We start from the raw sequence: 20,345 nt of genomic DNA, 5'->3' as shown, positions 1-20,345 counted from the left end.
ATGTCTTCCAGTGTTAAATTATTTGGTTTGGTGTGATTGGCAGGTTTGTGAACAAGATCTCCGCAACCTTTTAGCCAGGAGTCAGGGTCTTGACACCTGGTTAAGTACAGTGTAGGGTTTTGGTACATTTTGAGTGAAGTGTGAGCCATTCTGAGGAAATTTGCAACGTTTGTAATTTCAAAGGCCAATGATTTTTAAATTGGCCAGAGACAGGTTGCACGAAATATAAGAGGGCAAAATATAAAGTGATACATTTTTGAAGAAAAAAAGTGGATTATAAACATAAAAATGACAAAAAAAAATGCTAAAGCATTAACGCTAAATGAACAGTTTTACAGATCATTTAAAATGGAAGATCAAATTGGCCATTTTATCATCAAATAAACATTTGGTATCTCAGGTTTTGCAATTTCAAACATAGTACATAAACAAAGAGGTATCACTACCTGAATCATTGGTTAGGCTACAGAATATTGTCTCCAATTTCCATTTCCAAGAAGGTTCATTCAGGTAACAAAGTAATACAAAGCTTGAGAAACTGGGCTTTTCTAATTAGTGGAAGAAAGATAAAGAGGGACGTGAACAGGTGTTCAAAATTTTGAAGATTAGGATTTTTAATGGAGAATTGTTAGATATTCTACTCATATTAGGAACTAGGTGTACATTATCTTTTAAGAGGAAGTACTAGGATATGGGAAGAGAGCAAGCGAGTGGAACCTCTTTGAGTAGATGAGCATGATGGACTCTTCCTTCCATACTGCCGAATTCTATGATTCAATGGTTAATAAAACAACAAATGAGCCAGTTCAAATACATCTGGACAACATACAAAACTGGAGGCCAAATTGCATGTTTAAATGCTGAAATGATCAATTGGCATTATTGACAGTTATGCCAGGAGGATGTTCACTGCTGCTTCTCTGACCCAGATGCTATTGCATTGTAAGGAGTCACTGCAAAGATGCATCAACTACAAAGTCGAAAGGAGTACCTCCAGGAATACATCTCAGGCTATTAGAAGGGACTGGAAATTGAAACCTTGGTGCCTGAGCTGTTTGCCCTCCCAAAAAAGGCATTTAAATACATCAAAAATCACATGCCTCAAACTTCTTGGCACCCTGGCTTCCAAAGAGGGACTATGTTTCTCAAAGGCCAGAGTTACAAGAACAAATGAGTGGAATGCTCACTGTCTCTATGCCAGTGTCTTTGTTCACATAAGACAGAAGCTTCACACCAAACCAGGGCTACCTGAATTCCTGAGATATGGCACCACCAGTCCTATCAACTTAGTTTGTAGGCTTACCTACATTCTCACCAGACTTAAAGCAGGAGTATTTAGAAAAACATTAAGAACTTGTGTTCCTCTATTGATCAAAGGGATAAAATAATTGATCACTTTGGCACAACTGAGGTCATGACAGTTTTTAAATGTCTTGTGTCTACGACCACATTTATTGTGGTACCCTGCCCATATTTTCATAGATGTCCTCACTTTCATTGTTTCCATCTTTATGAGATTGTTTATCCTTCGTTGTTTTATCTGTCGAGATAAAAATAAAATATGATTATGGTGAGTGTTCCTTAGAGAAATAGAGCAACAATCATATTTACAAATGATTGCACACTAAATTTGAACTGCAAGATGTCATATGTGCTTTCTACTCAACAGGGAGATTCAGGACATTGATTTGTATCTATAATAATTAAGTACAAAGTAGTGAGACTGTCAAATCTTATCTGTTTTCCTCCATTGTTATGTACTTCTTTTATGCTCCTCTTCTCTAAGACTTCTGCATGGTCTTATCTGAGAGGGTTAACAGGAGGCCTCCAAAAATATTGCTTTTGATGTAATCGGTGATCTTAAAAAAGCATCCACCAGCCTTTGAAATAAAAGGGCACCTGATTAACTGCAAGAGAAGCATGTTACCAATAACTATTCTAAATGCATCTCCTGTTTCAGTACATGTCATTCTGTATCTACATGTAGAATTCATTCTCCTTTCCTGCTTATCAGGGGGTGGGGTGCAAGATTGGCAAATTACAATTGAGGCTGATGTCTCAGTTTAATCTTGTTTTAATATATGCCATCACTTTCACTTTGAAATGAGGAGGTATCAATATGAAAATAGTGGTGTAACTTGGAAGTGCTTTCCTGATTTGACTCCTGAGACCAATGAAGTTCGGAGGTGTGAGAAACTGTCTGGCAGGAAATCTCACACCATTTAAAGTTCACAGCAAGAGTTGCATAACCTTTGCATAACATTGCAATTTCGTTTACAAAATGCTGATATATTTTTCAAGTGTAAGTATATAATGTATTTCACTTAAAACTGTCTCTCCTGCACTTTTCCCAATGTTAAAAATGAGCATTCAAACATGCAGTAACACAACTCCAGATCATCAGCCATATCTGGGGTTTGACAGCTGTGCGTTACATGTTTATTGGTTTCACAATATTTGCCAGCTGTATAACGGCAGACTGGCTGTACCTAAAGAAGTTTAATTACACATTGCCAATCAAGTTCTGTCACAACAGTTTTTCCAAAGCCAATTGTATTTTTTTCGACCTGCAAATTTCCACTGCAATGATAACATGGTCTGAAATTTTGGTACAGTGATATCTGGACAAATTTCACACTGTGAAAGCTACAGGAAGGCAACTGCCATCCACAATTGTTTTGAAGTTATGATTTATAATGTGTATTTTTCCGGATGGTTGGGGTTGGTGGATGGTGTGGGTTGGTGGGTGTGAAACATACTGCATCACGTTGTTGGTAAAAATGATAACAGCTTCTGACTATATCAATGAAGATAGCAGAGAATCTACTTGTGGGTATATCACTGATTGCCTTTACAAACCACTGTGGTCTTTGAAGTCAATGAGAATAGATAAGACATAATTTCCAAAGTCGATATATGTGCCAATTTGATTTTCAAAGCCTATCTTTATAGGAAAGTCATGGCTTGCTTTTCCACAGGATAGGTGATGGAGTGTTTTGGGTAGGTTTGGGTGGATAGGAGATATTGGGTCCAGCAGAAAGTGGTTTCAGGTCCAGTGTGGAAGAAGGAGGGATGTTGGGTCTTTGGGTTCACGTTAATTTTGGTGGAGGGAGTGAGAGCATAGCTTTAGAGTTAAGGGAAGACCTTTTAGAATGGAGATAAGGAGAAACATCTTCAGAGAGTGGTGAATCTATGGAATTCATTGCCATAGATGGCTGTGAGGTAGATTAGATTAGATTACTTACAGTGTGGAAACAGGCCCTTCGGCCCAACAAGTCCACACCGACCCGCCGAAGCGCAACCCACCCATACCCCTACATTTACCCCTTACCTAACACTACGGGCAATTTAGCATGGCCAATTCACCTGACCCGCACATCTTTGGACTGTGGGAGAAAACCGGAGCACCCGGAGGAAACCCACGCAGACACGGGGAGAACGTGCAAACTCCACACAGTCAGTCGCCTGAGTCGGGAATTGAACCCGGGTCTCAGGCGCTGTGAGACAGCAGTGCTAACCACTGTGCCACCGTGCCGCCCACAAGTCTCGTCACTGAGTATGTGTACACCCTTCAGGCTCTCTGCCTATATTCCTGATGAAGGGCTTTTGCCCAAAACGCCGATTTCACTGCTCCTCGGATGCTGCCTGAACTGCTGGGCTTTTCCAGCACCACTCTAATCTAGACTCTGGTTTCCAGCATCTGCAGTCATAGTTTTTACCTAGTTGATTTTAACCCTACTGCGAATCCTCTTGCAAGGATGCCTGTCTTGAAGAAGTTTTCTTCCTCTCTCTACAAGAATCTCAGGGAGTCCCTCTCCCACTGCAACTCCCAGGTCATTTCCTATGCCCTGCCTCCTCTCACTTATCTCTCCACCCTTCAGGCTCTCTGCCTGTATTCCTGATGAAGGGCTTTTGCCCGAAACGTCGATTTTACTGCTCCTCGGATGCTGCCTGAACTGCTGTGCTTTTCCAGCACCACTCTAATCTAGGAAGCCCTGGATTCTCTCAAGGTAAACTTGCAGGTTGAGTCAGTTGTAAGGAAGGCAAATGCAATGTTGGCATTTATTTTGAAAGAACTTGAATATAAAAGCAGCAATGTTTTTCTGAGGTTCCAGACCATATTTGGGGTATTATGCACAGTTTTGGGCCCCATATCTCAGGAAGGATGCACTGACCCGAGCGTGTGTTCAGAGGAGATTCACAAGAATGGTCCCAGGAATGAAAAGTTTAACATATGAGGAACTGGATCTATACTCGATAGAAGGATGAGTGTGGCTCGAATTGAAACAAATAGAATACTGAATGGCCTGGACAGAGTAGATGTTGGGAAGATGTTTCCCATTGGTAGGAGAGACTAGGAACTGATGGCATAGCCTTAGAGTTAAGGGAAGACCTTTTAGAATGGAGATAAGGAGGAACATCTTCAGACAGAGAGTGGTGAATCTATGGAATTCATTGCCATAGATGGCTGTGAGGCCTCATCACTGAGTAAATTTAAGACTGAGGTAGATAGGTTTTTGAGTGTCAAGGGCATCAAGGGTTACAGGGAGAAAGCAGGAGAATATGATTGAGAAACTTGTCACCCATGATTAAATAGCAGAGCAGATTAAATGGGCTGAGTGGCCTAACTTCTGCTATTATGTATTATTGTCTTATGGAGAACTCCAGATATAGGGGTAATTGCCCAGTGGAATTTGCAATTTCAGAGTCCCATCTGAACCATCGCTTAGATGGCATAGGATTGGATGGGTTGGTAGAAAGGATGTCTCAGAATTCAAATTTTTAACACTTTAACCTCCAACCTCCATCAAAATAATAGAGTGGTTATGGTAAGAGATTTTAACTTTCCAAACATAGACTGGGATTACCATAGTGTTAAAGGCTTAGATGGATAAGAATTTGTTAAGTATGTACAAGAAATTTTCTGATTCAGTATGTGGATGTACCTACTAGAGAAGGTGCAAAACTTGACCTACTCTTGGGAAATAAGGCAGGGCAGGTGACTGAGGTGTCAGTGGGGGAGCATTTTGGGGCCAGCGACCATAATTCTGTTAGGTTTAAGATAGTGATGGAAAAGGATAGACCAGATCTAAAAGTTGAAGGTCTAAATTGGCGAAAAGCCAATTTTGATGGCATTAGGCAAGAACTTTCAAAAGCTGTTCGGGGGCAGATGTTCGCAGGTAAATGGACAGCTGGAAAATGAGAAGGATTCAGAAATGAGATAATGAGAATACAGAGAAAGTATATTCCTGTTAGGGTGAAAGGAAAGGCTGGTAGTTATGGGGAATCCTGGATGACTAGAGAAATTGAGGGTTTGGTTAAGAAAAAGAAGGAAACATTTGTAAGGTATAGATAGGATAGATCGAGTGAATTCTTAGAAGAGTATAAGGCAGTAGGAGTATACTTAAGAGGGAAATCAGGAGGGCAAAAAGGGGACATGAGATAGCTTTGGGAAATAGAATTAAGGAGAATCCAAAGGGTTTTTACAAATACATTAAGGACAAAAGGGTAACTAGGGAGAGAATAGGGCCCATTAAAGATTAGTGGATTAGTGGTGCTGGAAAAGCACAGCAGTTCAGGCAACATCCAAGGAGCAGCAAAATCGACGTTTCGGGCAAAAGTCCTTCATCAGGAATAAAGGCAGAGAGCCTGAAGCGTGGAGAGATAAGCTAGAGGAGGGTGGGGGTGGGGTAAAAGTAGCATAGAATACAATAGGTGAGTTGGGGGAGGGGATGAAGGTGATAGGTCAGGGAGGAGAGGGTGGAGTGGATAGGTGGAAAAGGAGATAGGCATGTCGGACAAGTCCGGGCAAGTCATGGGGACAGTGCTGAGCTGGAAGTTTGGAACTAGGGTGAGGTGGGGGAAGGGGAAATGAGGAAACTGTTGAAGTCCACATTGATGCCCTGGGGTTGAAGTGTTCCGAGGTGGAAGATGAGGCGTTCTTCCTCCAGGCGTCTGGTGGTGAGGGAGCGGCGGTGAAGGAGGCCCTCAAAGATCAGCAAGGCAGCCTTTGTGTGAAGCCGCAGGAGATGGGGCAGATACTAAACGAGTATTTTGCATCAGTATTTACTATGGAAAAGGATATGGAAGATATAGACTGTAGGAAAATAGATGTGACAACTTGAAAAATGTCCATGTGACAGAGGAGGAAGTGCTGGATGTCTTGAAACACATAAAAGTGGATAAATCCCCAGGACCTGATCAGGTGTACCTGAGAACTCTGTGGGGAGCTAGCAAAATGATTGCTGGGCCTCTTGTTGGGATGTTTGTATCATCGATAGTCACAGGTGAGGTGCCAGAAGACTGGAGGTTGGCTAACGTGGTGCCACTGTTTAAGAAGGATGGTAAGAACAAGCCAGGGAACTATAGACCAATGACCCTGATGTTGGTGGTGGGCAAGTTATTAGAGGGAATCCTGAGGGACAGGATGTACGTGGATTTGGAAAGCAAGCACTAATTAGGAATAGTCAACATGGCTTTGTGCATGGGAAATCATGTCTCACAAACTTGATTGAGTTTTTTGAAGAAGTAACAAAGAGGATTGATGAGGGCAGAGCAGTAGATGTGATCTATATGGGCTTCAATAAGGCACCCAACAAGGTTCCCAGGGGAGACTGATGAGCAATGTTAGATCTCATGGATTACAGGGAGAACTAACCATTTGGATACAGAACTGGCTCAAATGTAGAAGACAGAGGGTGGTGATGGAGGGTTGTTTTTCAGACTAGAGGCCAGTGACCATTGGAGTGCCACAAGGATCGGTGCTGGATCCTCTACTTTTTGTCATTTACATAAATGGTACAGTCACTAAGTTTGCAGATGACACCAAAATTGGAGGTGTAGTGGACAGTGAAGAGGGTTACCTCAGATTACAACAGGATCTTGACCAGATGGGCCAATGGGCTGAGAAGTGGCAGATGGAGTTTAATTCAGATAAATGCGAGGTGCTGCATTTTAGGAAAGCAAACCTTAGCAGGATTTATACACTTAATGGTAAGGTCCTTGGGACTGTTGCTGAACAAGAGACCTTGGAGTGCAGTTTCATAGCTCCTTGAAAGTGGAGTTGCAGGTAGATAGGATAGTGAAGGAGTTTGGTATGCTTTCTTTTATTGGTCAGTGTATTGAGTACAGGAGTTGGGAGGTCATGTTGTGGCTGTACAGGACATTGGTTAGGCCACTGTTGGAATATTGCATGCAATTCTGGTCTCCTTCCTATTGGAAGGACGTTGTGAAACTTGAAAGGATTCAGAAAAGATTTACAAGGATGTGGATGATTATATGAATAGGAAGGGTTTGGAGGGATATGAGTCGGATGCTGGTAGGTGGGATTAGATTGGGTTGGGATATCTGGTAAGCATGGACGGGTTGGACCAAAGGGTCTTTCTCCATGCTATACATCTCTATGACTCCATGACTCTAAAACCATGCATTTTGTGAAGTTAAAATTCCACCAATGCATCCGAACATATCTTAAGATTTTGATTTTGAAATATTATATCTTAATTCTTGAAATCTTAGAATTTTTAAAAACTATTACACTTTAGATTTATACTTTACTTTAATACTGACTGTTATATCTTTGGTTGAATAAAGAAAATGAATCAACACAAAAAAATAGTTCTGTTTCCTTTCCAGGTGTGACCTAGCCCGTTGAGGATTTCCAGCATGTTTCACTTTTATTTCAACATCAATCGTGCTTTATCTATGCCCATGCATTATATGGTATAACTTACTACAAGAAAATAAAGGGCATTGTTTCAGAATGGTTTATTTTGTAATGAAGTCGCTTGTGTGCTTACATGACATTTGTTGATGCAAACAATGATAAAATGAATTAATTTGCACTCTCAGTACGAGTTGTTTGTGGGTGACTTGTTATGATGCACACCATTTTTTACATTTTACGGACTTTAAGGTAATCATAAAGTCATAGAGTTTACAGACCCTTCGGTCCAACTTATCTATGCCCACCAGATATCCAAAATTAATCCATTCCTATTTGCCAGCATTTAGCCATATCCCTCTATACCCTTCATATTTGTATCCTTGTCCAGATACCTTTTAAATGTTCTAGTTGTCCCAGCCCTTATCATTTCCTCTGGCAGTTTATTCCATACATGCACCATCCTCAGCCTGAAAAAGTTGCCCCTTAGATCGTTTTTAAATCTTTCCCGTCTCACCTTAAACCTGTGCCCACTAGTTCTGGACTTCTGTGCCCTTGGGAAAAGACTTTGGCTGTTCACCCTATCCATGCCCCTCATGATTTTATAAACTTCTGTAAGGTCACCCCTCAGCCTCCGATGCTCCAGGGAAAACAGTCCAGCCTGTTCAGCCTCTTCCTATAGCTCAAATCCTCCTACTCAGGCAACATCCTTGTAAATCTTTTCTGAACCCTTTCAAATTTCACAACATCTTTCTGAAAGGAAGGAGACTAGAATTGCATGCAGTATTCCAAAAGTGGCCTAATCAATGTCCTGTACAGTCATAACATGACATCCTAACTCCTATATCCAACCTGATGAAGGGCTTATGCCCGAAACGTCGAATTTCCTATTCCTTGGATGCTGCCTAACCTGCTGTGCTTTAACCAGCAACACATTTTCAGCTGTGATCTCCAGCATCTGCAGACCTCATTTTTTACCCTATACCCAACCACCTTTAAGGAACTATGAACCTGCATCCCATGCTCTCTTTGTTCGGCAACATTCCTCAGGACCCAACCATTAAATGTATAAGGTAAAAACAATGACTGCAGATGCTGGAAACCAGATTCTGGACGAGTGGTGCTGGAAGAGCACACCAGTTCAGGCAGCATCCAAAGTGCAGCGAAATCGACGTTTCGGGCAAAAGCCCTTCATCAGGAATAAAGGCAGTGAGCCTGAAGCATGGAGATACGCTAGAGGAGGGTGGGGGTGGGGAGAAAGTAGCATAGAGTACAATGGGTGAGTGGGGGAGGGGATAAAGGTGATAGATCAGGGAGGAGAGGGTGGAGTGGATAGGTGGAAAAGGAGATAGGCAGGTAGGACAAGTCCAGACAAGTCATGGGGACAGTGCTGAGCTGGAAGTTTGGAACTAGGGTGAGGTGCGGGAAGGGGAAATGAGGAAACTGTTGAAGTCCACATTGATGAGCTGGGGTTGTAGTGTTCCGAGGTGAAGATGAGGCGTTCTTCCTCCAGGTGGTTAGGGAGCAGTGGTGAAGGAGGCCTAGGCCCTCCAATGCATCTCATCCACATCCCGCACATCCACCCTCAGACCCCACCCCTCCAACTGTAACAAGGGCAGAACGCCCGTGGTGCTCACCTTCCACCCTACAAACCTTCGCATAAACCAAATCATCCGCCGACATTTCCGCCACCTCCAAAAAGACCCCACCGCCACAGATATATTTCCCTCCCCACCCATTTCCGCCTTCCGCAAAGACCGTTCCCTCCGTGACTACCTGGTCAGGTCCACGCCCCCCTGCAACCCACCCTCCCATCCTGGCACTTTCCCCTGCCACTGCAGGAACTGTAAAACCTGTGCCCACACCTCCTCTCTCACCCCTATCCAGGGCCCTAAAGGAGCCTTCCATATCCATCAAAGTTTTACCTGCACATCCAATAATATAATTTATTGTATCCGTTGCTCCGGATGTGGTCTCCTCGACATTGAGGAGACTGGGCGCCTCCTAGCAGAGTGCTTTCGAGAACATCTCCGGGACACTTGCACCAATTTACCACACCGCCCTGTGGCCCAACATTTCAATTCCCCCTCCCACTCTGCCAAGGACATGGAGATCCTGGGCCTCCTTCACCGCCGCTCCCTCACCACCTGGAGGAAGAATGCCTCATCTTCACCTTGGAACACTTCAACCCCAGGGCATCAATGTAGACTTCAACAGTTTCCTCATTTCCCCTTCCCCCACCTCACCCTCGTTCCAAACTTCCAGCTCAGCACTGTCCCCATGACTTGTCCGGACTTGTCCTACATGCCTATCTCCTTTTCCACCTGTCCACTCCACCCTCTCCTCCCTGACCTATCACCTTCATCCACTCCCCCACTCACCCATTGTACTCTATGCTACTTTCTCCCCACCCCCACTCTCCTCTAGCTTATCTCTCCATGCTTTATTCCTGATGAAGGGCTTTTGCCCGAAACGTCGATTTTGCTGCTCCTTGGATGCTGCCTGAACTGTTGTGCTCTTCCAGCACCACTCATCCATTAAATGTATAAGTCCTGTCCTATTGTGTTTTACCAAAATATCACACCTCACATTTATCCAATTAAACTCCATCTGCCACTCCTTGGCCCATCAACCCATCAATTGCTATACTGTTTCCATGTATGCAAACCAGTTTACTTATTTGTGTTATCAGCATTCAGCAAAAGATTGGAGTGCAATGTTTGTGGTTTATCAGCCCTAGAGGTGTCTGTGGTTGTGGTCTCTGATATGTTCTGCATTTTCCAAAGCCTTAAAACAACCAGTTTGATGAGTGACATAACAGGAAAATTTGACGACAAAAGTTCACAACATATTACTTGATGTATGGTTATTTTTACTACATTACTATTATATAACAATGATAATAATTACACAGGATTAGTTACGATCAATACAATGGAATGTTATATTGTGATTTTTTTTTCTATGGAAAAGTTCAGTGACATCTTAAGTTTCATTTTCCAAAATTGTTAAGATCATCGGTGATTATGAGTAAGTTTACTGAGTGGAGCAAAAATCCTGTAAGGATCCTGAGTGAAAGGAGGTTTGGCAGTCTCAACTAGCAAATACACTGAAGTTAATCATTTTTTTAAAAACTGTTTTTAGTACCTCTGTGCAATCACCAGTGAACTTAACTTTCAGAAAGTTATTAACTTTATAATTCATCTGATCCTGAAATGTATCCTCTTTAATTAAGCTTATTGTTTCATATGTTAGTAAGTGATTTAAACTTCTCCATTTTCCTTTCTTCCTTAAAATTCCTTTCATTGATCAAGATTTTCTTCTCCTTGCCTGACAGATAATTTATTCATATCTCACATTAACATCATCATTCTTCTTGAAGAGAAAAATAACTTTGCCTTCCCACAGATCTCCCACTAACTGAGAGCAAACTTGAAAGAGAATCCAGACAGAAATTTACAAAGACTTTGAAACATTTTTCCTCATCAATCATTGCCTTTCAGTAAATCTGTACTGACATATCAATTGTTTAATAAGTAACCACATTTCATGACTAAATTGCAGAGTGGAAATTGTTTTTAGAAATCAATTTTACATTGTCATTATTAACAATACTTGGCTATTTTTTCTTTAAGTTAATTCTTGGTTATGGACAAGAACAACATTTATTGCACACATATCATTGTTCTTAAGTGATGTTGGAGTTTGTGAGGAGTTTTCTTTTTGACTTGTGTCATATTTTGGTACAACTGAATCACTTTTGTGGGCATGTAAGAGTTAAAGCACATTGATAAGGTATTATAGTTTTAGATTAGATTACCTACAGCATGGAAACAGGCCCTTTGGCCCACCAAGTCCATGCCAGCCCTCCGAAGAGTAACCAACCCAGACCCATTTCCCTCTGACGAATGGACCTAATATTAGACTAATGACTAATGTACCTAACACAATGGGCAATTTAGCATGGCCAATTCACCTGAACTGCACATTTTGAACTGTGGGAGGAAACCGGAGCACATGGAGGAAACCCACGCAGACATGGGGAGAATATGCAAACTCCACACAGGCAGTCGTCCAAGGCTGGAATCGAGCCTGGGATCCTGGTGCTGCGAGGCTGCAGTGCTAACCACTGAGCAACAGTGCTGCAGTGATAAATAGTAGGTAGGGATTGCAAGTTCCCTCACTGAACTGTATTAGACAACTTTTTTTTTAAATTCAACAAATTCAATTTATTTTACTAATTCCAGATTACTTTCTCTAGTTAAACAAGATATTTTAATCAATGTTTATTTTTTGTCACCTATTGGTGCCTGATTAGTAATTAGCATAGAATCCTTTTTAGTTTTGCATTCTCAGTCACATGGCTATCCATTATTATTTTGTCTCCACTTACCTTGCCTTCTTGACCTTCTCCTGCAATGTCCCACAACAGCCCATGTCAAAATAGCTATGATGATTAATGCTCCTGTTCCAGATAAGGCAGCTATCAAACCATAATTTTCAAAAACCTTGTAATCTAAAAAGTAAATTAAATATGTTAGATGAAATCAGGTGGGATTGACTAAACATTACTTAAATAAATATGACCATAATTCAATAAGAATCTACAGCAGCAGGAGATGTGCACTTTACTTCTTTATAACCAAGTTTTATTGGGCATTGTCATGATATGAATACATTCTCAATTAAGCACTTTTACAAAGTTATAATGCTAGCTACAACAATTACTGTTTTGACCAAGAAAATGGAAGTCTGGTTACATGCTACCAAGATTCAATTGATACACAACCAACAATATAGCACTCCTACTGTGTGTCACCAAATTATCCCCCTACATATGTACTCAAAACTTATTTTGGGCTGTGTATGATACTAGGAGATAATGGAGACAAACATTATTTATTTAGTCAAATGCTGCAATTCCCTCCACATTTCAATCAAGTGAATAAAGAGATTTAAAAGAGTTGGGATAATTTTTAGAAGATGATGGAAAAAAAGAACAGAATATTGATAGAAATATATTAACTTTTAATCTATATTTGGGATTTTGGTGTAAGTTTACTTTGCTATTTCTGTTTTTATATCCTATGCATTAGTTTCACAAAATGATCAGAATGCTGAACAAACAGAATTCTTACCATTGGTTTCATTAACTTTCATGAAAGTCAGTTTAAAGACTCCAGTTGTGTTCCAACCATTATATATCTGTATTTCACCTGAAAATGACAATGTGAACAAGGAATTAACAACAAAAGTGGAGTTGACTCTTGTTACAAATCACGTTTATGTGTATTAGGATACTATCAGGTGGACATTTTGCCACATGGTGTAGGAAATTTCCATTTTTAATAATGGTTAGTATTTGTGCTTCCAGATGGACATGACTTAAGAAACTCTGAGACTGGACAGCAATTGGAAACTGTGGAAACTACTGAGGAATTGAGCATAGTCCTAAAAGTTTGTTATGGAGTCAGCAGAAGGTCAAGCTAGTGGCTTGTGGAGAGAGTTGGGATAATCTAGGAGCATGCTGGAGAAACTCAGCAGTCTGGCAGCATCTGTGGAGAAAGAAACAGAGTTAACATTTCAAGTCTGGTATGAATCTTCTTTGGAACTGTATTTATTTCGTATTTCAGGTGTCCACAGTTTTTGCATTTATATGAGATTTTGGGAGTTATTTACAGCCAGAAATGCTGCTTTTATTGCTACCCAATCCATTCCCATTGATTTGGCCACTGTCAGATTTATGATTTATGTTTTTTCCATTAATCAATCCCATTAGATTTAGCAATCAATCCACAGACCAAGAAAATCAACTCACTCACAATGACTTGAAGTTCTGAAATTCAATTAGTGCTGGAAATGTTTGGTCTGGCCACATTGTTGTGAAATGCTCCAAGGAATTGGACTGTGGTGTAAATTGCCCTTTATGGAAAGATTATGCAGAAAAAAAATACCTTTGATCACATGTGCATCAAGTAGTGTACACCAGAGCTCCTATAAGACTGTATATGCAATTTGGTGGACTGGCCAGCACCTATAGATAAGCATCATGATGTAGCTTGGCTGATGGTTAGAAAGTCCCTTCTCATTGGATCTTTTCTGGAATCTTAACGCCTTTACATGTTGCCCTCATGGCAGTTGTGGCGGATAACAGACTGTTGTCCATCTCCCTATGAATAGTACTTTTGCAAAGAAGACAGAATTCTCTGGAGAGAATTTTTGTATAATTGAGGTTCAACTTAAACTGTTCTGTGAAGCAAAATTGCGCTCTGCATGCAGTTCCCTTGAAAGAGCATTGACATAAATACTAATTGCAATTGGAGGACGGTCAACTAAATGAAAGGATGTCTTTGATCTGCAAAGCATTTTCTGGCACCTTTTAACATCCAAATCTATGTGTTGTGAAATGCACTAAAGCTTGGAACAGCTGTTGTTGAGGTGCAATGAGGAAAAGGCACTGCTAAAGCTTTTCAGCTGAAGTACAATGAGTGGTTGGAAACTGTAGAACCCTTTGGTCTGAAAGTAAGTACCTGTGAACATCCAGAGTATTGAATTGTTCTGAGGGACCTCATAGTCAAAAATGGTGCACAGTGAACAGTTTATTTATTGCACTTTCAGTAATTTTTCCATTCAAAATGTTCTAGTTTCAGAATGAATGCCTGACAAGGGATGTGTTTTGTATATATTGAGTATGACAATTGTATTATCACAGCTAAGGGTGGAGCATGCTGGAAAAGAAATGAATTTTATCGTATCTTATATAATTTTAAATTTAAGTATTTTCTGAAGTAATTTTTAAAATGTAATGATAATGTATATTTTTGGAAAAAAAGATGCTTGACTAATTTGCAAATCTGATAGTTTATTTTGACATAATCCCACTAATTTCACAAAATGCAACTCTGACTTTGTTAATTTATAAAACCTTTGGAGTACAACTGCAGTTGCATGGCTTTTATCCATAAGACACACTCCACATGCAAACAAATCCAAACTGCAAGAACCAAGCAATGAAAATAAGGATTTATAATTAGTGAGGATGACAGAAAAGTCAGAAGTTAGATTGATAATGTTTTCTGTGAGCAGACAGCAATGGTAAATGCTCCTTTCATACTGCACATAAATGGGGCACCAATACTGTTAGTTCCTTATTCATTGATCCTACACAGACATAATCACAGCACGGTGGCTCACAGCACCAAGGACCTGGGTTCAATTGCAGTCTCGGGCGACTGTCTGGTGGAGTTTGCACATTCTCCCCGTGTGTGTGTGGATTTCATTCGGGTGCTCCAGTTTCCACCCATAGTCCAAAGATGTGCAGGTTAGGTGGATTGGCCATGATAAATTGCCCATAGTATTCAGGGATGTGTAGGTTGGGTGCATTGGTCAGGGATAAATGTAGAGTAATGGGGAATGGGTTTGGGTGGGATACTCTTTGGTGGGTCAGTATGGACTTGTTTGGCTGAAGGGTCTATTTTTGCATTGTAGGGACTCAATGACAATGAATCTTGCTGGATTTAATAATGCAGAACATTGGGAAGGCCTACTTAAAAGGCTAGCCCCTCACTAAATCTGAGAAGCAAAATAATTTTAAAGAGAGAAAAGATTTACACAACAGAATACAGTAATAATGCAAGCATAAAGAATTCTTGAAATCATAAGTTCTGTTTCTTATTAAAAAAACCCAAAATATTGCAGATTCTGGAAATTTGAAATAAAAATATAATGGACCGGAGTAACTCAGCAATTCTGTAGTTTCTGTGGAGAAAGAAACAGATGAGAGGTAACAGATTAATGTTCTGAGTACAACAACTCCTGTTTGTGAACTTGGCAGCATGTTCCCTTTCACAAATTAGAAAGGTGATAGAGAATGTATTGACTTTGATATGGTTGCTCTCCAGATGGAATGAGAACCAAAGATCCACATCTATGCATGTTCTGTACACAATTCCTAGCTTCAGCTGACTAAAGGTCACAATTATTTTTATTTAATGTCTCTGGTATATAGTAGTGCCCATTCCTCGTTGTGTGGAGAAAGTGATGGTACATCAGTTGACGTATGTGGCACACATATACAACTAAGTACCCTCTGTTAATAATTAACCAGTTAGGAGGCAGCACGTTGGCATGGGGTTCACCTGGTCAGGATGTCAGCTTCCCTTCCCAAAGGATATAACTTTAGCAGGTGAGTTGTCTTAAACAATTCAGCAGATTTACATACAGCCCGCTTTTAATTTAAACTGAATTCAAATTCTCAAACAGTTGCCAATTGACTGATAGGCAGAGTGGGACAAAACAGAGGAAAACCTGTTGCACATTTTGATCAATGCATCTTCCTTTGCTTTCTACTTCAGTCTGTGCAGCCATTCATACAGTTTCCCTGTGGTGCCCTTTCTCATTGATATTTGTCCTAATTGTAACGAATGTTTACCTGATGCATCCACTACGCCGGCAGATTAGTGGATCAGACTCCCCGCCAGTTTGCTCCGTCTTTCGTTAGGGCAAAGTGATTGTGTCTGGGGAGTGGCGGGGTCGGGGGGTTGAGGGAGGTGAATGTGGAGAGATAGCCACTAGAATTACTCAACTCCGTCTCCAGGAAACTGCAAAATATCTCCATTTCTATCAAATTTCTAGTGGTCTTTTGATTGCGCAATCCGAAAACCATAACCTTCACAGGATTGAAAACACTCTCTTGTAACCTTTAAGAAAATGCTTGGGATTTTCCAATTTACATAATTGCCAGACCACTAGGGCGACACAAAAAGCTAAACGCCAAGATTTACAGCGATACTGGTTCCTTTGTGGCCCACACGCTGAACAATGACGGCAGTTTGATGACATTTGAGGAAGAGGAGATGTGGGGTGGGGTGGGGAAAAGAGATACAACAAGAAAAAAAGAATTCAGCATTTTAACTCAGAGGCGTCAATGAGAATTTTCGCCTATGAGAGTACCGACCCTCAGAAAGCCAGACGTGGGGGTGTAGGTGAAATGACTCATTCACATTCAAAGGACTCACGCGAATCACTTGCTTCAATGACAGACACTTTTCAATCTTAATGCAAACCTTCGAGAGCCCTTTGTCCCGTTTGCAGGGCACACTGAGCCCGGTGAACAGATCCTTCTGCTGTTTGCATTGTGCTTTCCTCTTTCCATTGGCAGAACTCACCCCCCCCCCCGCAACGATTGATTCCATCTGTGCCCCAAGCCAATCCTGAGATAGGTGTATCGACTTGTAAACGACTCCCTTCAGTTTAAACAAAGAAAACCCCAGAAATTACTGGCGAAGCTCTGTGAAGACAAGCAGAGTTAACTTAATGGGTCCTGCTTTGTCTTCGCACAGAATGAGTTTCATGCACCTCCAGAGTTTCTCCAGCAATTTCTGGTTTCGTTTCAGGTTTCCAGCATCCCGCAACTTTATGGGGTTTTTTTGTGAGTCTCCATTTGTTTTGTTAAATTTGGATTTTAAATTACGGTTTTGTTAGTTGTGCTGCTTTTAAACTGGAGGGCAGTAGACTCCTGGAAGTTTCTTTTGGCGCTTGTACAAGGCGGTCCTCAGACACACCTGATGGATTCGTTATACAAAATCAGAAGCACCGAAACAAAAATGGTTTGACCCTCCCTGATTTCTGTCGAGCAGACTTCTCGGAGTTTAAAGATTGTACTGAGGATTATTTGGTCCCTGCAATTCAGTTTGTCTAAAGCAATAATTGATGCACTTCATCGTGATTCGTGATGTGGAAAGAGTGGGCTAATAATCATTGATATTTCTAGATGACAGTCTATGTGGTAAAGTCGGTTCGAGGACAAAGTTACTCAAGTAAATGGGGTTTTTAGTAACACTGGAGGGGGAGAATCACAGCTTTTCTGTCTCCTGTCTCCAACCGCTGCACTTACAGATGCAATGATGTGAGCAGTGAGTTTTCATGAGGGACAACACTGATCTGAGCTGCTCTATTGAGTTGTCTAGGTTTTGTTTAAAGGTGAAAGTGTTACCAAGCAAAGACACGTCAAAAAATGTCAAAGCGTTGTCCTCCAGTTCCCGCACAGGCAGCGCGCAATGTCTCCCACCACTTACAATCCTGTTTCCCAATGCCAACCATTCATTGCAATTCATTCCATGAACGTCTCTGATATTGAATACCCAACACTCACCGATCACGGTCACGATAACGTCCTCGGTGAACTCGTCTCCATTCCAATCTGTCACTGTGCAGGAATATGTCCCGGAATCATTCAGACTCACATTCTGGATGGAGAGGGAATGGTTCGGGTAGATTCGTGCCCGCTGTGAGTAGCCGCTGAACCAATGGGTATTCCATTTCTCTTCTTCTGATATTAACTGGACGATAGAGCGTCGGGTATTGGGGCTCACATACTTCCACTCTACCGTGTCGACCTGGTCAGTGATATTGGCGAATGACACTTCTAGGAATATGCTGGTATTAACTCTCCCTTTGACCACTCTGGGCTTTGCTGCAGCGGCCGCTGTATGGAGTACAGCTGAAAGAGATGGTGCACAAGGTTAGGGAACAGCTCCATTCCTGTGGGACTCAGTGGAAACAAGGGGTGCCCGCGTGATGTACCTTGCAGCCAGCAGCTGGAGAGCACAGCCATCAGGGAACCTCGGGTCCAGCTCATCTCACCGGAAAACAACCCTGGATCCTCTGCAACTTTCTTAATCTCCGAGTGTCTGCAAACGATTCGCGTTTCTGCTCAGGTGGTGGTTGGAGGAAAAAGCAGAGGCGAGCGACGAAACCAAACTGTCAAAACCGTCTGCACTCAGAAAAAGCTGTAAGTAGGCAATGGAGCAGGGCTGTTGGCCACTGTATGAAAATCAAGGCGAATGAATCACCTACCTCGCTGTTTATTGTATGGCAATTTTTAGCTCATGTACGTTTTTTTTCAAGGGCGATATTATTTACTGGATTATTGCTTCTGTGTCATACATCGCTTTAAAGAAATGTTCAAAATTATGACCCCAATATAAAGCCCGCAATTTAATTTTTTTGGAAAAAAAGGCTACTTGATGTAATACATACTGAGATCTTTCACCATTTCGTGTTTGAGTCAATCGCTTTCCGTTGCCCTGTGTGGATGTAGATTGCACCAGCCAGCCAGCCAGGTATTCGAGGACCCCTGCTGACAAACACAGAAGAAACTCCTGAACAGTTTGGGGTGATTCCTTCCGCGTTAGAGAAATCACAACTCATCTGTTTTTTGGGGGAAGTTGAATATTGACAGAAACGGCCTCAATTGTTCCACCGATCTCCTCCCCCCCCCCCCCCAGCCCACCCCCATTATTGTTCAATAGCGCAGGAGAGAGGAATTCCTGTTGTCGCGCTGAAAATTGTGTTCAATTATTTCGTGAAAAAGATTTGAAGTCACATCGAATTCAAATGATTGCCGTATCGTTCATAAATTGTAAAAGGTTATCGCGTATAAACATTAAGAATTCAATTGACAAACTCGAGCGGAGGTGGAAACGGTCATTGGATGATAAATTTAGAAACATTTTTTAAATCAAAGTTCAGGGCAAGTAGATTAACTTCCAAGTACTCACACTGACGAATGAAATTATTTATAAGGAGGGGGGGCAAATTTGATAATTGGTAAATGCAAAGAGATTTCTAGTAAGTCGACTAGACTCTAGAAGAGAAAGTGGAACACCACAACGCATGGGGCGTCATCAAATTGATTAAAAATAAGATTTTCAGCTCCTGGACACTTACATTAACAAAGATTGGAATTAAATGCATGCGTCAGCTAAATATTCGGTTTGAGCCGCTGAGTGTAACGCTTTGTCCCTGTGTCCTGTCACAGCTCTGTTCTGGAAAGGAAATTGGAGTGCTCAGATTCTGCCAAATGATGAAGGCTACTTGATGAAGGAGCTGTGCTCTGACAGCTAGTGCTTCCAAATAAACCTTTTGGACTATAACCTGGCGTTGTGTGATTTTTAACATTCTGCCAAAAACAGTTGTCGCAAGGCATCAGCAACATAGCAACGGTCCATTCTGTTTTCGGAAAGCTGCCCCCATTCCACATTACTAGGTAACTGTCAAACTTCAAATCTGCTTCATGGCAAACCACAATAATCCACATTTCTAAGGTCGGGAATAATTGAGAAATCCCAAAAGGATTATCATAACCGATGTGTTTCTTTAACAATGTGAAGCCAGTACAAACCCCTGTTAAGTTAAAATGCTTCATTTGACCGTTACCACATTGGCTGCACTATAATTAATTCACAATGGCCGCTGCGTAATGTAATATCACTAAACAGCAACACATCTGACCAATTTATAGACAAACGTTCAGAAATGAGACAACAAAGGGAGGAAGCAGGAAGTACAAACGAGTTTCCTGAAGAATTTTTTTTAAAAATGAATATGAAAGGTATTATTTTTTAAATTAATTGACAGGATGTGAATGTTGCTGGTTAGGGCTGCAATTATTGTCCATTCCTAATTACTTTTGAGAAGATGGTGATGAGCTATCTTGACTTCTTGAACGGCTGCAGTCCATGTATTGTACAGCCACAGTGCTGTTGGGGAAGGAGTTGCAGAATTTTAACTCAGTAACAGTGAAGGAATAGCATTTTTTTTTTAATTGCAAAAATATAAACTTTATTCGGGAAAAAAATCACTTTTTCACGAAAATAGCAAGGTGGTTCCAATTCAGGTT

At 41.2% G+C, this 20,345-nt stretch overlaps 1 protein-coding gene across 1 annotated transcript; it reads right to left on the bottom strand.

Annotated features, from left to right (window-relative positions):
• Positions 1-370: 370 nt before the first annotated feature.
• LOC132820745 (T-cell immunoreceptor with Ig and ITIM domains-like) lies at positions 371-18,749 on the bottom strand. Its single transcript, XM_060833018.1, has 6 exons — positions 18,717-18,749; positions 18,248-18,487; positions 17,817-18,164; positions 12,802-12,879; positions 12,057-12,179; positions 371-1,540 (listed from the first exon to the last, which is right to left on the bottom strand). Exons 2-6 carry the CDS (start codon positions 18,300-18,302, stop codon positions 1,452-1,454), a joined length of 693 nt encoding a protein of 230 aa, XP_060689001.1. The 5' UTR covers positions 18,303-18,487; positions 18,717-18,749; the 3' UTR covers positions 371-1,451.
• Positions 18,750-20,345: the final 1,596 nt, after the last annotated feature.

This window comes from Hemiscyllium ocellatum, chromosome 12, assembly GCF_020745735.1.
Source record: "Hemiscyllium ocellatum isolate sHemOce1 chromosome 12, sHemOce1.pat.X.cur, whole genome shotgun sequence".
Classification (NCBI taxonomy): Eukaryota; Metazoa; Chordata; class Chondrichthyes; order Orectolobiformes; family Hemiscylliidae; genus Hemiscyllium; species Hemiscyllium ocellatum.
The sequence above is the reverse complement of the archived record's forward strand: the minus strand, read 5'-3'. Positions and strand labels throughout refer to the sequence as shown.